The following is a 19,849-nucleotide window of genomic DNA, read 5'->3' as shown; positions in this document are numbered from 1 at the left end:
GTTAATCGGTGACGGTCACGGCAGTGTCACAGAAGAAATGTGTCCGCAAATAGTGACATGAACAGAAAACACTTCAAACTGGTTGAATTCAGTTGTGGCCTCAGTTAACTATTCAATGCTATCGCAGTATTCTGGTGGTAATCATAACACTTTCAATATGTCAGATTTTTTTTTTTTTTCTGGAGCTTTTATATAGCTATTTTCTAGCTATTTTTGACAGCGATGCATGTGAATGTTTACTTGGTAACTCGGAGTCGTCTCCCGTATTTCAGATAGACAGGTGAAACTGGCAAGCGGTCATGGGATTGTGCTGTCTATTAAACTACTTGTGGGCTATCTTGGCCATAACAGCCATGGCCACGATTGCCAACTTCTTCACAAAAAAGAAGAGGGATCTGCTGGGCAAACATGTGCTGGTGAGATGGAATTCACTTCGATTTAAAAGTTTGACAGCTTTACTGATACCGGTAGCCAAAGTGTCAGGTATGATGGTGACTGATGCCTTTAATTTTTAAGCAATTTCTTTTCATTCTTAACTCTTCTTAAGTTAGGAGTATTAATATGAAGAGGACATTAAAGCAGAGGGAAACAGATTATACTAAGGTGGGTGTTGGATTATCATCTAGAAATTATTACCCATGAATTATAATAGTCATGAAAAATCTGAATTTTGCTTACCGTAACCTGTCATCAAGAGAGATTTCTCTGAACCCATTTGCTCCCAGTGTCCACAATATAGGATGGAATTGGTCTTTTGCAACCCATTTAGAAAGGGCACAAGCTCAACAAACTGCTCAAACAATCCAAGTGTAAACAATGTAAATAGTGACAGGAAAGTTTTAAAATAAATGTGTTAAGAGAGAAAACAGAAGTAATCATAACAGTGCAGATTCTGAAGATCCCAATAATACTAATATTATGTGGAGAGGATGGAGGGTGAAAGACTGACGAAGAGAGTGTATGTGAGTGAGGTAGAGGGGGGAAGAGGGAGGGGGAGGCTGAGGATGAGATGGAGGGATGGGGTGGAGAGGTATATGAGAGAGGGGGATGTGAGTTGGGAGCAGGACAGTGAAATGGCGGGGGACAGGACGACGTGGAGGCGATTTGTTTGTGGCCACCCCAAACGGGATTGAGGCGTCTGGCAATAGATAGATAGATAGACAGAGAAAAGAAAACCCTGAGACAACTTGTTATTTGGAAAGCTCAAAGAGCAAGGAAATTATTGTATCTTAAAAGAGCTATTAACTGACTGTGACAGTATAAGAAACAGACAATTAGAATTTAAATACCTAGTGAACAGAATGAAACCAGACATGATATTTTTAACACCAAAATATATAACCAAGTCAATACAGCAGAAGAGTATCAAATAACACAAAGCTATATAAACAGTATGGTAGAATGGTCTGATAAGTGGCTAATGAGATTCAGTCCTGCCAAATGCAGAGTTATGCATATTGGAAGGATTAATCCACAGCACATCTGTGACATCAGAGGGATTAATATATCGGAGTCCACATCAGAAAATAGACCTGGGGGTACTATATAGCGATAACTTAACATTTGACATACCAGTACACATACAGTAAACAGGATCGTGTCTAAAGCAAACAATATCCTTGGACATTTGAAGAGGACATTTAAGTATTGGATGAATGAGGGCTTCACCACTATCTACAGGACATAAATTAGACCCCACCTGGAGTATGCTGTTCAAGTATGGTCTCCCCAACAAAGAGGACACATAAAATAGATATAGTTCAACAAAGAGCCACTAGGACAATCCCACATCTCAGACACCTTACCTGTGAACAGTGTCTTAAAACTCTCAACGTCCCAAAACTGGAGGACCATAGAAGACGAGGAGACATGATTGAAGCCTATAAGATACTGAAAGAACATGAGAACATAAATCATTTAGACATCTTTCAAAGGACAGATGCCATTGTGCGAGGGAACTCAAGACAGCTGTACAAAAATCGATTCAATAAATCACAAACCAGAAACAAATTTTGCACTTAGTAATCAGTCACTGGAACAGACTCCCAGAGAATGTGGTGAATGCACCCTCAATAAATATTTTTAAGGAAAGGTGTGATAAATTTAGTACTTGGTACAGGTGGAAATGGAGGCGAGCAGTAGGAGTTACAGTACATACATCAATAGCGAACCCGTGGATTTTATTGGTACTAAGTCTTATTGGAAAGTCTCTAGTCAGTAATGCAAAACTTAAAGCAAAATATCTCTATCTGTCTATAGCCAGATGCCATTATCCCATAAGGGGTGGCCATTTGTCTTTGAGTTGTTATAAATAAATACTGTACATGAAATTGAAGGGGCAGCCAAAACTAGCAGATCAAAACCTATAGCTAAGAGCTCTGTTGTGAAGTATTTCCCTGTGGTTTATATTTGTGTGGAGATATGAAGAACAAGCTGAAAGTGATGTCTTCATGTTGAAAGTTCTATCTATCTATCTATTGCCAGATGCCATAATCCCATAAGGGGTAGCCATTTGACTTTGAGTTATTTGTTTTACGGGGAGGGGCACTAACCCTCCACCCACTTGTGGACACGTAGGCAGTTATTTGAAAATAAACTCTATACGGTACAGCATATCAATGGCTTCCCAGTATCCTTACAGATAACATGCAGGTCCCCCATCATATTCTTGTTACCTCCAGATGATTTTATTCAATTTAGAAGTTTTATACTGAATGAGCTGGTGAAGGCTATATGTAATACAGTATCTTTAGTTTGAAAAGTCGCTTCTAAACTGAATAAAAGTGGACTTGAAAAGCTCACTTTCCCCAGTGACCTAACAAATAATGAGCTAGTCCATAATGTCATAGTTCAGATTATTATTGATGCCTGCAAACATATGTACTCACTGTAGAAAAGATTTTTCATTGTGAAGGAGTTAATCCTATCAGTCAGGAGATATTACCCGTTACTGGTATTTATATATATTCTTGCTATTGCCAAACAGTTATATTAATATTAGAAGTGTTCCCTAATAGTGTAGGGACTACTGAAGGATACATGTAACCCCCAGTTAAAAGATCTCATTAGTGTGTGCTTCATGGGCTCCTCTATTTTTTGGTGGTTTTCTCCTTTTCACCAGCTTGGTTTTTCCAGTATGGGTTGAGTTGATGTTCATGGTTGTCAGAAATGTGTTTTTAGATATTAACCTAACTTCATCTGACCAAATCAAAAGGGAGCATATTCAGATAGCACTACTTTGCCAAGTACAACAACAAATGGTGACCATTGCTCACCAAAAAGAAGCTCATCCCCTTCATTATGTGTGTATCTAAAAACACATTTCTGACATGCAGCATCAGTCCCACAAAGATAAAAAGTTGATGATGAGGAGGAGCCCCTTTCCCCCCCCCACCCACACATGAAAAAAAAGAGGAGCCAGTAAATAAATATTGATCAAAGTCTCTTATAAGATTAATGGAATTATCAGGTGTCAAGAATACTATGTGAAAGATTCCATCTGCATCAAGTGGTTTATGAAGGGTATATGTAACACTTCTGATTTTGAAAGTCTTTTCTAAACAGTAAAGTTATGAGATCCCCAAATATATTAAAATTAACATTCTCATACTGAAAGATGTTGTGGCCCCATGCTTATCTGACCGTGAACTTAGAGAACTGCAGACTGAAATTGCCCTTCTCCTGCAGTCCACCATCCTTCTCTGGGGGATAAGGTGGTAACTGAGGGATGTTTGCATAACTTGACAGTGGAACAGCCCAGTTAGATTGGTGCTATAAGGTGTTTGTCTCAGGCATCAACAAATACATTAAGCTCACAGGTTCCTAGGTGACCATACAGGTAATGGATGAATCATCGATGTTTGATTTTAGTTTATTCTCGCTGCCTCCAGGGAATTGTACTCTTCTTGGGAAAAAGCTCTCATTGCAAGAGAGTTAGTGATTATATCCAAGACATGTTGTTGAAGAGTCTCACCATAAGATTAATAAAATTGCCTGGTAGCACTAAGAAAAAAAAAAAATCATTCCTTTTATAAGGTCTGTAATTTGTGATGTCAAAATGCTGTTTAATGTGATACAGTTTTAGGTGAGACATGCTTTTGGTTCATGACTGAGGGGTTACAAGTGCATAAACTCATTTCTGACTAACATCTTTATAATGAATCACCAACAAGTTTAAATGAAAACTAGGTATTAAATCATAAACAGCATAGTAACACTAACGTAACAACTTAAAATGAAGATAACTTGTACAGGTATATTGCTGGGGAAAAGAAAAAAAATAATTGCTGGTTCCTTCCAGATAACTGGTGGATCAAGTGGCATTGGGCTGAGTGTGGCCCATGAAGTGGCCTCTCGAGGGGCCAGTGTGACTCTGGTGGCCCGCAATGTGGCCAGATTGGAGAAGGCACAAGGGGAGGTCCAGGCCACTGTGTCAAATGTCTCTGCTGGTGGCAAGGTCCAGTTCTTCTCTGGTGAGTTTCTTTTTCTTTTTCTCACTAAATGTTGTCTCACTTGTAAATTTCTATGTACTGTATATATGTACGAGTGTATTGTACAGTAGATGCTCAGTTTGATGAACACTGATTCATCAGAAGCCCAAGATAACGCAATCATTTTTTTTCCAGTATTTTTGCCCTATTTAACGGAAAATTTCCATTAAATTGAGCATAATTCCGGTAAGGAAATTTGATACACAATAATGCATTTCTGGGGGTATTAATTATGGGTTCAGACTGCTGCGTGTAGCATTGTGTTAGCATAGTTTGGGTTGCCTTCAAGAATTTAGTGGAAAATAGCTTGATATACCTGGAAATTTTCCTTTATATTGAGCCTTGGTAACAGAACTCGTTTTAGCAGAAAATTTCTGAAAACAGAGTGGGGGTTGGCAAAATTAGTTCATTAAATCAAGCTGCTGCTGTATATGGTTGCCAGTGTGCTCTAATGGGTTAAAGCACAAACTATCACTGAGGGGCCAGGTGTTCAGTCCCACCCAGGGTGCTTTGGTTGTCAGAAAGTGTGCAGTATCAGACTGTAAAAAGTGCTACATTTTCCAACAAAAGTCATGTTGAAGGGCAGGAGCTGTGTGCATTAGTTTTAGTACATGTATCTAAGAGACAGCTGAATTTTAGCGTGGACCTGGTTATTATCATTTGCATGAATTCACCACCACCACTCTTCATTTGTCATGCCCATCTCCATAGCCCTACCTGTGAGGTATGATTTATTAATTTTTGACCCAGGGTTGAAACCATAATATTTCAGTTGTTATTGTCCATCTCCTGATCTGTGGTGCACTGAGTCTAAACTGAATCCTCATTTTGTGAGGGTGTTGGTATTATATCCTTTCGTATATTTGCATATGTTCACATTCTGTCATTTCTTTTCAGTGACATATACAGAGCTGAAACCAGTGATGTCCAGACAGAGACAAACATAATCGTTACAACACTGAAAATAACATAATTGTTTTCAGTACAGACACCTTCCTGAACCTTGCTTGGCTAGCATGAGGGAGGGTACTGGTAAATTCTAGTTACAACTCTCCATCCAAAAAGAAAGTCCCGTCCTGCAATTGACCTTCAGACTGATAGATAAACCAAAGTACTGTACAGTGATCCCATGCCTTTAGCACAGTTGGTAATGGTGGTTTTTGTTATCACTGCAAGATAAAAATCTGCATTCCCATATTATAATGCATATTTTGGCACAGAAACATTATAACAAAGCTGAACTGGTTTCTGCTGACAATGATGATGCAGTGTCTGTGGTTTCTGGTGGCGTTCAGGGATTTTGAGATGAGACCCTACTCAAGGAGTTAATCCCAAGTGGTGGAGACCACTACTGGTAACTCTCCATCCCCTAGCCATGGAACCCCTTACCTCAAGTACATCTCATCTTTCCATGGTACATCCATTTTGTGTCCTTTGCATGCCTGTGTTTCTGGTACTTATCATAACAGTATATATGTATTTATGGTGTCTAAATTGTTGTAAAAGGGAAAATTTGGACTTGCACATGGGCTGTCTGATACCATTTGGGATAAATTCTATAAGTTCTGTGTATTCGTTATTGCGCAGTTCTGTTATCCTGCTCCATGTTCAGTAAAAATTATGTGCAATAACCAAGGGACATTGCATAAGGGAAGTTGTATTCTAGTGTTAGTTGAATTTCACACAATTGTGATGTTGATCATCCCCAGTCTGTCTGGCCAAGCATACCCATAAACTGCAGGCCATACAGTGAACCGATGTTCCCTTGTGGCCAGCAACACCTTACCACAGCAAGGCATACGGAAAAGTCTTTACTGTTTAATCATGTTTTCCTTTATAAATTTCATACTATTTGGTAATCCATTTTTCTAGATTCTGCCCTCCTTTTTCATTGAGAAGGAAATAGGATGCAGATGATGAAAGGATACCGGGTGGTTTAGTAATCAAAGTGCACCAGTTTGAGCACTCAAGTCATTTACTGTGCACAGATTTGCATCCTCAAGATGTGCTTATCAGAGATGTAGGCCACTGACCTACCTTTAAATGTTTTGGACCATGGTAACCTAGACTTGGCCCCGTATATGTCAGATAGGATAGTATGGGATTTATAGTTACTGTTAACCTTCATTTGCCTGTACTTGAGTTATACTGCACTAAAGTAGTGTTTGTATATAGACTAAATGTATACTGGCATTGTTAATGGCATTCTTATTATAGGGGGATAATGTGGGACTAACTGATACATTTTTGTGTGTGTTAATGTTGGTGATTTACAGCTGACCTTGGTGGGAGTGCTGAGCAGATTGCAGCAGTTGTGAGGGATGCTGAGGCGAGTCTTGGACCTGTCTATATGCTGGTTAACTGTGCTGGCTTTGCTCGAGCTCAGAAGTTTGAAGATATCCCCCCAGAATTATTCAAGGTATTCTGCACCCACAGAATATTATAATCCACAGATTAGAATAACTGTACCACAGAAGACTGTATTCTCATTGCCCTGGGAGACACCCAGCAGCACTTTCTTAATGATGGTACCAGTTTATTTTGCACATTACTCCCCACTGTTTTCATGTGTATGCATTGTGTGCCATGCAGTACGGACATACTGCACTGTAATGATTTTCCAGGTTTTGCTGTTGTTTAGTTCTGGACAGCAGACCATGATATTTGTGAATTTAACTGCTTCAGTACCAGGCACTCTCCATGGCCCTATCTCCCAAGTTATTTTGATTTCTTGCCCAGGCTTCATTGTTTTGTTTCATTTTTTAAGTTTCCAAGATGCTGGCATGCGTCAGCCTTGGTCATCTAATGGTGGCTGTCCATGCTGCTCGATCTCTGGCAGTATCCTGTTTTAGTTCCATATCCCTGAGGTCACACTCAGTGACCTCATCCCAGGTCTTTTTTGGTCTACCCCTTGCTACCCTACCCCCAGTATTAACACTTCTCACTTTCTGCACCCAGTTATCATCCCCCATCCTTTCCACATGCCAAAACCATCTCAGTCTACCCCTCCTCATCACAACACCAGTACACTCCAGTCTCATCCTACTTTTCAACTCTTCCATCATAAACTTTGCCCCAGGCCTTGCACTGAGGGATGGACTGCACATCAAGCTAATCATTGCCATTTTTGTACATTTGCTACAAAAGTGCAAAGAAAGCCGCATTACTGAATACAATATAGTTTCTATACTCTAAATATACTGTATATAGCTACATATTTTGGTACATTTTCATGTGAGGCAGCTTTTTGATGTCCATGGCCATCATGAAACACAAAAAAATATACAGTAGTGTCATCCTTTGTCATCTACCCATTTCAGCCGTGTCATCTTCTGTCACATGACACCTTTTCAGACCACTTATTTTTCCATTTTTCTGTGGGTTTTTCAGGAAAAACAAGTCTTCTCTTACATTTGTCCATGAACACAGCTCTTTCATCACATTATTTATATTCATATATTCATTTGTTGATTTTGAAAAGGCTTTTGATAGTGTTTCGAGAGAGACTATGGGGAAGATCATGAGACATTATGGAATACCAGAGGAGTTTGTGAGGGTCATTATGAACATGCATGAGGACACATTTTGTAAAGTGATGGTTGATGGTTGTCTGAGTGATTCGTTTTTTTTTTTTTTTTTTTATGTGACCGACTCTGGGCAAAGGCTTCACAGCCTGCTTTCAAGGCCCAGTAGTCCTCCTACGTACCGCACACCTCTACATGTCACCACTTCGGCGCTAACACCCACCGTCCATATTTGAAGTCAAGTCCGGAGTAATTCAAGGTGGTGTTCTATCGCCTTTACTATTTATATTGGTCATTGATTACATTATGAAACGCGTTGGAACAGAAACCGGTGCAGGTATACTTTGGGGAGAGAACAGGAAACTTTTGGATTTAGATTATGCAGATGATATAGTTTTGATTTGTGATGGGCCAGAAGAGATGCAGAGAGTGTTGGACTGTTTGGTGAGTGAAGGTCACAAGGTGGGTTTGGTTTATTAATTGTGGAAAAACTGAAATAATCAATATGAATATGGAAAATGCACGGGAATGTGTAATTGGAGGTATGGTTGTAAAGCAAGTTGATAGGTTTAAATATTTAGGTACTTATTTAGCCAAGGATGGTTCTTTGAACTTTGAATTCGAGGAAAAGTTAAAGAAGGCTAATCAGGCAATGGGAATGCTTAAAAATATTTGGAATAATAACAATTTCTCTGTGCATACAAAAATCAAACTTTATAAGGTAATGGTTAGGAGTATCTTAATTTATGGACACGAGTCTTGGTACAGCACAGTGACTATGGAAAATAAATTCTTGGTGTTTGAAAATAAAGCACTTAGAAGAATATTAGGAGTTAAGTGGTGGGAAAGGATACCAAATAGTAGAATTAGAGAAATAACGGGAGTGCAGCCGATCGATGAATATGTTAGATTCTCACGATGGAAGTGGCTAGGACATGTGTATAGGAGACAGGGAATAGTACGAGGTACACCAGGGTGGGTGGCATTTGGTAGGAGAGGTAGAGGAAGGCCAAAAGAGACGTGGGTGAGGACAATGAGACGGGAAGCTGGAGATGAGTGTTGGGGAGATCTTGAGGAGTTAGCACAAGATAGGATGTGGTGGTGTGAGTTCATCGAGGCCCTATGCATCCCCGAGGGTGCCACAGGAAATGATTGATTGATTGATTTATATATATATATATATATATATATATATATATATATATATATATGTATACAATATATATATACAGTATATATATATGTATACAATATATATATATATATATATATATATATATATATATATATATATATATATATATAATCTATTGCCAGACGCCTTAATCCCATACGGGGTGGCCACAAACAAATCACCTCCACGTCGCCCTGTCCCTCGCCATTTCACTGCCCTGCTCCCAGCTCACATCCTCCTCTCTCATATACATCTCTACTCCATCCCTCCATCTCATCCTTGGCCTCCCCCTCCCTCTCACCCCCTCCACCTCACTCACATACACTCTCCTCATCAGTCTCTCATTCTCCATCCTCTCCACATGGCCAAACCACCTCAGTGTGTTTCTCCTAACGTTTCCTATTACATCCACATCCACACCACAATGCTCCTTCACATCCTCATTTGTCAGTTTGTCTCTCCAAGTGACTCTACGTACTCTCCTTAAATAACTCATTTCCACTGCTCTCACTCTTGACTTGTGTTCCTCCAACAAGGTCCAAGCTTCACTTCCAGATGTTAGAGTTGGTATCACAATACTGTCATGTAGTAACTTTTTCACTTCCATGTTCACTTCCCTGTTTCTTGTCACTGGGCACAAGCACCAAGCCACCCTCCAGGAGCAGTATACAATATATATATATATATATATATATATATATATATATATATATATATATATATATATATATATATATATTATGTATATATGTATGTATGCATCACCTGCAGTGAGTAAAAGTGTGAGGCCGAATGCAGGATTTACGCCTGAGAAGATGTTGGTAAACTGTGGCATGGGTTGTGGACAATGGTCTTCAAATAAGTTGGGCACAAGCACCAAGCCACCCTCCACTTCTTGCTCTTCTAAAGCATCTTCTACTTCACTTAGATCACAGTAAGAAGATCTCTGTCGCTGTCAACTTCTTGTTCACCTGGCAGATACTCATCATTCAAATTTTCACCATCTTCACTCATCTAGAGGGGAAAATGGGTAAAAAATGCATGAAAAGATGCACAAACACATGCCTTCTCTGGTGAAAAATGGCTGCACTTCCTCTTGTCTCATCAGTTCAGATTTATCATGCCCTGGCTTCTGGCAGCAGGAGTCACGAGACCCCATCATAGGAAAGAACTGGGTGAACATCAGAAGTGGGAGGAGCTAAATTGTAGCCCTGGTGAGCTTATGCAGATATACTTAGAGTAGCAGGTAGATAAGCCAGCCCTCCCAGCTTTCTCCTGTACTCTACATAAATGTTTGATGTTTGACATACATCACAGTTTGACATACTTGGACTGCTTTGACATTTGGCACGTCATGGTCCCAAAGAGGTTAAAAACTTGGGATAGATTTTTGCCCAGTAGGAGGTACTTTTGGTTTTGAACCTGGTCACAAAGCCTCTAACTTGATCATTATTTGTTCTTCAGGAGCTAATGGATGTGAACTACACTGGTGCAATGGTGGTGACACAGGCAGTGGTGCGAGTGATGAAGGCACGGGGTGAGGGAGGGGCGGTGGTGTTTGTGTCATCACAGGCTGGCCTCCTTGGACTCTATGGCTTCACCGCCTACTCTGCTTCCAAGGCTGCCCTGGTTAAAGCTGCTGAAGCTCTGCATATGGAGGTATTGGTAGATGCTTTGGGCTGTAAGCTCATCAGCTTAGGTGTTTTTTTTAACATCTCTTCATTAGTGATTTAGGCTGAAACTCTGCATTTGGAGTATTGGCAGAAACTCTGGGATTCATTCTTATTTTAACATCTCTTCCTTAGCAGTTTAGCTGTGAGATGTGAAATTACTGAATAGGTAAGTAAAAAAGAGTACATTGAAATGGTATGAATATCTATAAACAAAGAATAGATGGAGTGCCAGAGTTTTTAAGTGAGACTTATGATATGTTTTTAATGGCAGACCTTACATGATATGGAAGAAATGAGTGGAGCAATATATTGATAAGAGAGACGAAAGAGGAAGAAAAGTGTCAGAGAGAGAGCGGCATATGAGGATAAAGTAGCTTAGAGGTGGTTCTGTCATGGGCATCTTCTGCTGGGGGGTCCCTGGGAGGGTGTAAAGCTTCAGAGATGATGATGATTACTTGACAATAGCTTTTTCACTCCCTTTACCCCACCCCAACCTTTGGGGAGGAGGAAACCATAGCCAAGGTTCCTCACCAAACTGAGACCTGTTGTTCAGTGGTGAGGTGTTACTTGAAAGTTTTGACAGGTTGCATGTCAACACTGGTAGGTGTCAGACGACCAGACTGTAATGACAGACTTGGTGTTTCCTCAGCTATATATATATATATTCATTCATTCATTCATTCATTATCCAATCCTACATTGCCCCATGAGGAGCGTAGGAGCCCGGGGCTAGGCAGTTGGTCCCGACATTTAAGATGAGAGTGACAAGCATCACTCATCCCTGGGTGGTATTACATGAGCAATCAACCCCAACCACCCCTTGGATATAAACCTTCACCAGTTCAATCCGATTGGAGCGCAATAATTACCCACTAAACCACCAGGCGCCAAAATTTGGTTATATGGTTACCACCCAGCGTAGAAAATGTTTTTCTGGTGTACAGGAAACCATTTGGCTTGTCACTCAGTGTAGAGTCACCCACAGGCAGAAGGAAGAGGAAAGAATGAAGGAAAGAAAGACAGAAGAGGGAGTGTAAAGTCACTCGTAGGCAGAAGGATAAGGAAAGAATGAAGGAAAGAAAGACAGAAGAGAATGGAAGGAGAGAAAGATGGAGTGGAAAGGGCAGACACCCAAGAGCAGCACTACATCAAGTGAGTGGATGGTGAGCACCCCCACCTACCACACCACTATATATATATATATATACAGTACCCTCGCGTCCAGCACGGTAATATTGTCATGCATGGGTCACGTGTTGGACCAAAAACGTGTTGGACTAACAATAGAGCTTATGGGGAAAAATGAATTATGTCAGCAACCCTCGGAAAAGTCACCCTAAATACCTACCATATACCTATACATATATTGGTACTATTGTAATTAAAACAAATGGTACTGTGATATGAATGATAACTAACCTTTTAGGATAGTGTTGGTGGGCTTGCTGGGAATGGAAGGTGGTATCCAAGGCTGTAGTTAGTCCTACTGGGTCCCCGGAGGATGGCTGCTGGTGTCACTAGCGGGTAATGGCTGTTGCTCCTCCTCAACCTCCCTCATAAATCCTTCGAAATCAAACCTCCCTCATAAATCCTTTGAAATCACACTCAGAATCACTATCTTCGTCCACAGCCATGGAAGGTCCTGCTTCTGCCTGTCCTAGCACTGTATTCCTCGGGAAAGTGCATGCTTCTCACACTGTTGCCAGAGCCCCGTCTCGTGACTGTGGAAAGTGATCGCTGTCACTGACTCGGTAGAGAATAAGGAGAAGCAACTTTGTTTATAAACTGGTACGCACGCCGATGAGAAGGGTTTCAAAACGATTGATATTTATTCTAAAATATTAATATGTATTCAGTGTCAGGCTAAATGTTCAATGCTGTAGTACGATACATTCTCTGTCGAGTCGCCTGGGTTTTGGTCACACTGTTTTGCCCATCGCATCTCGGCAGGAATCCATCCAGATGAATTCCAAATGCCCGTGGTATCGTCGGCAATTTTACCACGTTACCGTTCCGATTTACCATCGTATCCTCGGCAAACCTGATATGAAGTGCTGTGTGATAGCCTTCGGCTGCCAGGATCTTGTCTTAGTTTTTTATTATGATCACGTTGGCTTCATTCATGTCGTAGGCCTTGGCAATGTCAACTTTCCTCTCCCCTTTCTTCTTCCTCTCGATGCTTTCTAGCTTGGTGGTCTGAGGGAGGTGCCGACGCTTCTTGGGGTTCTCAGAAGGCTTCCTAGGCATCGTGAGCAGGGTAAAATGTAGTAACAAGGGCAGAAAATGCAGCAAGAAAAAAGCACCTTCCAATGCAATTATGCGACTGAGTGGCTCTGTGGCGGGAGAAATGTAAACAAAACATAATGTGACACCAGAAGCGTTTTTAATTGGGCGGCATCACGATCACGTCACGATAGCAGGCGGGGAAGGCTACTTGATCAGAAGTTTTTCATTGGCTATCATCATCATGGGAATGTCCAGTATGGCCGTGTTGGACCGGGGATGATCGTGCTAGAGTGAACTCTGCGGATTTGGCCCACTTCTCGGAGCTCTGTGTGTGTTATGCTAACACACTCGTGTTGCAGTAATTAAATCGTATTAAATAATAATAATTAATTGCTCACCGTGCTGGACTCGAATCGTGCTGGACTAATGCGTGCTGGACGCGAGAGTACTGTATATACAGTATATATATATATATATATATATATATATATAAGATACAGTAGTGGTAAGTGGGGGCGCTCACCATCCACTCACTTGATGTAGTGCTGCTGTCGGGTGTCTGCCCTTTCCTCTCCTCCATCCTTCTTTCCTTCCATCCTCTTCTGTCTTTCTTTCCTTCATTCTTTCCTTGTCCTTCTGCCTATGGGTGACTTTACACTCCCTCTTCTGTCTTTCTTTCCTTCATTCTTTCCTCTTCCTTCTGCCTGTGGGTGACTCTACACTGAGTGACAAGCCAAATTGTTTCCTGAACACCAGGAAACCATTTACTGCACTGGGTGGTAACCTTATAACCAAATTTTGGCACTGGTGGTTTAGTGGATAATTATTGCACTCCAATCGGATTGAGCTGGTGAAGGTTTATATCCAAGGGGTGGTTGAGGTTGATTGCTTATGTAATGCCACTCAGGGATGAGTGAAGCTGGTCACTCTCATCTTAAATGTCGGGACCAACTGCCTAGCCCCGAGCTCCTACGCTCATCATAGGGCAATGTAGGATTGGATGATGGATGGATGAATGGATATATATATAATATTATATATAGATTTGTGGTAGGTGGGGATGTTCACCATCCACTCACTTGATGTTGTGCTGCTCTCAGGTGTCTGCCATTTCCTCTCCTTCCCTCTTTCCTTCCTTCCTCTTCTGTCTTTCTTTACTTCATTTTTTCCTCGTCCTTCTGCCTACGGGTGACTTTACACTCCCTCGTTTGTCTGTCTTTCCTTCATTCTTTCCTGTTCCTACTGCCTATGGGTGACTCTACATTGAGTGACAAGCTGAATGGTTTCCTGTACATCAGGAAACCATTAACTACGGTGAGTGGTAACCATATAACCAAATTATGGTGCCTGGTGGTTTAGTGGGTAATTGTGGCACTCCAGTTGGATTGCATCAGTGAAGGTTTATATCCAAGGGGTGGTTGGAGTTATTGCCCATGTAATACCACTCAGGGATGAGTAAGGCTGGTAACTTTCATCTTAAATGCCGGGATGAACTTGCCTAGTCCTGGGCTCCTATGCTCCTCATGGGGCGGCAGAGGATTGGATGATGATATATACTGTATATATATGTATGTCTTGTGTGAGTGAATCACTGGCATTCTATATTTCCCATAATGAATTAATGATTGTTGACTTTCACTCAGCTGCGGCCACATGACATTACAGTGACAGTGTGTTACCCACCTGACACTGACACTCCGGGCTTTGTTGAGGAAAACAAAGGCAAGCCGGTGGAAACTAAACTTATCTCAGAGGCTGCTGGACTCTTCAAGGTTAGAACTTGTATTTTATCTCAACCTACTGTAGCTTTGACTGCACCTTACAAGAGGTAATAGGGCACTAGCTGTTATCATACGATTAGTTTCCTATACACTACTTATTTAAGTGTATTTGTTAAGTGTTTAGTCAGCAATTTATGTAGTGTATTTATGTTTCCCCAAGAGGTGCTTGAAGGTTTTTCAATCATACATTACTTTTAGGGGCTGAGGACTAAGTTAGCTTAGCCTTGATCTCTTACACCTCATCATTGTTCATTTGTAAATGCTCCAATATACTGTACTAGCATGTGTCGACCTTGTCATCTAATGGCGGTTCTCCATGCTGCTCAATCTCTAGGAGCCTTCCTTATCTGTCCCTTACCCCTGAGGTTACACTCTATGATCTTGTCCCAGGTCTTTTTCAGTCTGTCCCTGGCAACCCTGCCCCAAACGTTGACATTTCTCACTTGCTGCACCCAGTTGTCATCCCCCATCCTCTCCACATGCCCAGACCATCTCAATTTACCACTCCTCATCACAGCACCAATACATGCCAGTCCCATCCTTCCTCTCAACTCTTCCATTATAAACCTAGCCCCCCCAGGCCTGTCATTCAAGGACACATTGCACATCCACTAAATCAATGTCAGTTCTGTACATTTCAGCCTACAAATATCCTCTTCCATTACTGCCCAGGTCTTGCTGCCATAAGGCATTACACTCCTAGCACATGCCGCATACAAGGATCCCTCATTGTGTAGTAGATGGGTGTCATCATCATCATCATCATCTTAACCCTCTCACTCACTCATAAGTGAGGCAGACAGGATCCCAAAATAGTATGTGGCAAGCATAAAAGTAAGAGAAATATTAACATGATCCCAGTGAATTAGGCCTCATATCTACTCTTTCATCTTTGATCCCCCTTAAGATTCTTGGCATCTCGGAGAAGCCATCCACTTTTTTTTTTTTTTTTTTTTTTTTTTTTTTTTTTTTTTTAAATGCAGATTTGCATCACAAATATCTGTTTGATAAAGTACAGTACAGTCAGGTCTCGTTATATGATTGTTCGTTGTTTGCTAAATCGACAGAATGGTGAACTAAAAGTTATACCCGGTTTTGTGATAATGATATCAAAATTCATGTACATGACAGTTGTGGTGGCTGCGTATGACAGTCCTAGCAATACATGGTTCAGTACATGGTGCCTCCCACGCTAGCAGACAGTCAGATGTTTTAGCCAAGATGGCCACTCAGTATTTACATTCATTGTGATCATCTCCCTTTTGTACTGTTTTATGCTTGCAAAGCCAATGAAACATCACTGTTGTTTCCAGATAAGTGGAGTGATAACTTTGTGTGAAATGCTGAAATTTTTTACTTGGAAATCATGTCAGGTAAGGATGCAGCCCCAAGTGGAAAGTTTGGTGCCACTGAGGGTGCTGAGGGCAAGCCTAAAAAGTTTTTTTTTTTTTTTTTTTTTTTTTTTTTTTTTTACATCCTTGGTCCCCTCCCTGGCCCCATTGAACCCATGTTATATTGACCTTGCTATACAATATATTGTGATGCGATGGGTTTTCGCTTGACGCAGTCTCATCATATATCGAGGTGCAAATTATTCCTAGGGAAATTTAGTTATGATGATGATAACTTGTGTTTACCATGTACATAAATATTAACAGTCTGCCTTATCATATTAGCCAGAGGAAGTAGCGAGGAAATTGGTTGAGGACTCCCTGAATGGTGCGTTCTCAAGCACAGTGGGATTTGAGGGGTTCATGTTGACAGCGCTGTGTGCCGGCATGGGTCCCATCACTGATGCCACATCCTTCTTGGCACAGGTAGGACACACACACACACACACACACACACACACACACACACACACACACACACACACACACACACACACACACACACACACACACACACACACACACACACACACACACACACACACACACACACAGGGATTATATTCTTGTAAGGTCAGTCATCTTGGTCTAAGAAGTATGCAAACAAACTGCTGCCACTGTATAAGTGAGACATTTATGTTATGGGAAGATGTTTTAGTAACTTTTTACTGTTTTCTAACAAAAACTAGTAAAGTCAGAGATCAGAGGTTCTCTGGGTCATAACAGAGGCAGAGTAGGCCACCATTACTGTTCAGTGTTCAGCCAAGATTGAATCTGTGAGGTGGAATCAGGATTCTAAAGGCCTGAATGGTGAGTGAATGAGAGTGTGGTCCATTCAGTTGGACTGAGTTTGGGTAGTGTCTTCTTTTTTTCCTCCATGGACCCTAGCTCATTTTATCCTAGGGCGTGGTATGGATGGTAATGATATCATGAAACATCCTTTAGGGTGCAGAGGTTAACTTGCTGTTGGATCGAGATCTATATTTCCCTTAAATTTGCTCTTTGTTCATTACAATGTTGTTTTGAAGTAAAAATTTTTTACTTGTTTTCTCTTACTTTCCTGTCACCAACCAGAAGCATGTTTTGCAGCTATATCATTTTACATGCATACATGTAGGACTTGGTGAGGATTGACCAAAATATTATTTTGTAGGTGTTCCTGTCAGGCCTCTTCCGGTTTGTCTCCTTCTTCTACCTTTGGAGCTTCTCAAGGATTGTGGAAAGGGAACACCAAAAGCGAGTGGCTAGTAAGAAGAGTGAGTAGACCAGCCAGCCAGTCCATCACATCACAGTCCATTGGACTCAAGTCAAGTCGATCTTGAGAACTGTAAAAGTACAGTAGTTTCTTAGGAGAGTCCATGACATATATTCATTATCAGTTTATTCAGCATATTACACTGTAATATCCTCATGTATACAGTAATCCCTCGATTATCCGACATAATAGAGCCAAAAGCATGTCGGGGTAGTGACTCCATCCAGATAGTGGACTTCTCCCCTGGTCTCCATTCGTCTATAACCTAATTTTGAAAGCTGGCGTAAAAGGCCACTACAGTACCTCCTACAACACATGTTCCTCTTGTTAACACTACTCTGTCTGGTCAAGCAGACCTAAACATGCAGTGGGCACACATAACATAATGGTAAATTGGAAGAAAATCATGGTAAAATAGAATAAAATCATGGTACAGTACAGCAAGCCAGAATAAAATCAATGTCAGCACTCATGATTCGACCATCCAGCATCAATCATACCCAGGATCTCCCGTTTCTAAAGAGTCAGCACTACCCTTTTCCTTTTCCCTGGTGAAGAGGCCCTAGGAAAAATATGCATGAAATAGCACAGCCAGAAGCAGGTAGGGAACAACCACAAAAACCACCACGTGTGCCGCTATAACAACTGTTTACACCACCATGTGAAAACTGAGAGCGAGCAGGGAAGATCTCTGGTGGACGCTGGGTAAACTAACCAACCAGACACAGCAATGGCACCAGGCTGTTTCCACCTGTCCAGGGGGAAATTTTTCAAGCAACCATAATTTCCAAACTGACGCAAGCATTTTGTCCGGATAGTGGGAAAATATGTACGAATAATGGTTTGGAGCAGCCAGATCACAGCGTCTGGGTAATGGATTGTCCGAGTAGTGGTCGTCCAGATAATCGTGAGATTGCTATATTATTGAAGTAAACTTTGTCAATATGAGAAATATATCAGTAACAGAAAGAATATTGGGTTGTAATATGCAAAAGAAATTTCAAAGAAAAGTGTTATGATGCCTCTCAAGCCATCTGAAATACGGATTTAATGCCACCACAACAGCAACAACTTCACCACAGCACATGGGACAAATGGGTTTAGTGAGGAAACCATTAACACAGTTCTCTTAACCCATTAAAAAAAAAAAAAAAAGCTCTATGTAACTCCATCAGTTTGAAAGGTCTGTCCTAAGCTCAGTAAAATCGTCTGAAAGTAGCAGGAGTAAAATAAGAGACTTCATTGGAGTGTGGGAGTTAAAAGGAAGGTAGTCTTCATGGTATGTCAGGCATGTGGTTCAGAATATCAAAGGATTTCCTATACAGTTATAGCATGTTTGTTCTAACCTGACAGAAAACCCTAGTCCCATTCAGCTCGGTTAATGGCCAAGTGTAATTAGTTTAGAGGGTTAATTTGTTTGATATCAAAGGAGACTCATTTGTACCTTGCAGCCAAGGTTCATTGAATTTCATGCAACTGTGATTTAGTATTCAAGTTGTAGGAGTGGCCCAGTTGAATCATGTTAAAACAAACCGATTATTGTATTTGAACTTGGGGGAACTTGAGGATTCCCTGTTGTGTGCTGACTTCCCTAAGCTTATACTGAATATTGCCTTTCTCATTGCCTTTCTGGTTGAATTAATGTAAGTCTTTAAAATTAGATAGACATATTTTTTGAAGGAAATTATATATTTGCCAAAAGGTACAGTGTGTGACTGGATAAGTAGATATATAAGCCAAAAGGTACAATGTGTTACTGGATCAGTAGATATGTCACAAAAGGAAGTATATTTATGTACTGTCACTCACTTGTGATGTACCGTAAGTACATCACGCAGCATCATACTAAGATAGGTAGTGGGAAGCAATAGTTTATCTAGCTTAATGTGGTGGTGATTTTCATCCTTTTGCAGCTTATTGCCTGTAACTCAGCAACATTATAAGATACTGTTGTGACTTTTCACACTTTCCTTAGTACAGTCCCAACTCTCTTTACGAGTAGATTATGTCAAGTAAGAACTGATCGCATACCATTAAGTCTTAAATCAGCATTGATTTAAAGTGTTCATTGGGGAAAAGTTGGAGGTCAAGGGACACATAACCTATTATGGAGGGAGAAAAAAAAAAAATGTCATAGACTGATCTGGGCCATCACCAAGGGTCCCCCATGAGGCTGGGGGACAGCTGGAGGGCCTGGACAATCACTCCAGGTTGTCAGGAGGAGATGATGAGCGATGAGGAAAGTGAAGCGGTGAGACCAAGGGAGAGTGTAGCAGTGTGGCAAGTGGGGAGCAGTGTGATTAGGCAGCAGGAGAGTGATGTGTTTTCCAAGTCA

At 41.0% G+C, this 19,849-nt stretch overlaps 1 protein-coding gene across 1 annotated transcript; it reads left to right on the top strand.

Annotated features, from left to right (window-relative positions):
* Positions 1-299: 299 nt before the first annotated feature.
* On the top strand, positions 300-18,010 carry Kdsr (3-ketodihydrosphingosine reductase). Its single transcript, XM_080275159.1, has 7 exons — positions 300-416; positions 4,301-4,472; positions 6,767-6,909; positions 10,653-10,847; positions 14,731-14,859; positions 16,545-16,685; positions 17,413-18,010. Exons 1-7 carry the CDS (start codon positions 300-302, stop codon positions 17,521-17,523), a joined length of 1,008 nt encoding a protein of 335 aa, XP_080131285.1. The 3' UTR covers positions 17,524-18,010.
* The last annotated feature ends 1,839 nt before the right edge of the window (positions 18,011-19,849 follow it).

Source organism: Coenobita brevimanus, chromosome 60 (assembly GCF_032717465.1).
Source record: "Coenobita brevimanus isolate Jiangsu-jjx chromosome 60, ASM3271746v2, whole genome shotgun sequence".
Taxonomy (NCBI): Eukaryota; Metazoa; Arthropoda; class Malacostraca; order Decapoda; family Coenobitidae; genus Coenobita; species Coenobita brevimanus.
The sequence above is the reverse complement of the archived record's forward strand: the minus strand, read 5'-3'. Positions and strand labels throughout refer to the sequence as shown.

What these genes read in the sequence shown, in the direction of transcription:
- Kdsr (XM_080275159.1), top strand. Translation starts at nt 300, where the DNA reads ATGGGATTGTGCTGTCTATTAAACTACTTGTGGGCTATCTTGGCCATA. An exon ending in AGGCTGCTGGACTCTTCAAG is followed by an intron (nt 14,860 to 16,544) that starts GTTAGAACTTGT and finishes TTATCATATTAG; the next exon opens with CCAGAGGAAGTAGCGAGGAA. An exon ending in CCACATCCTTCTTGGCACAG is followed by an intron (nt 16,686 to 17,412) that starts GTAGGACACACA and finishes ATTATTTTGTAG; the next exon opens with GTGTTCCTGTCAGGCCTCTT.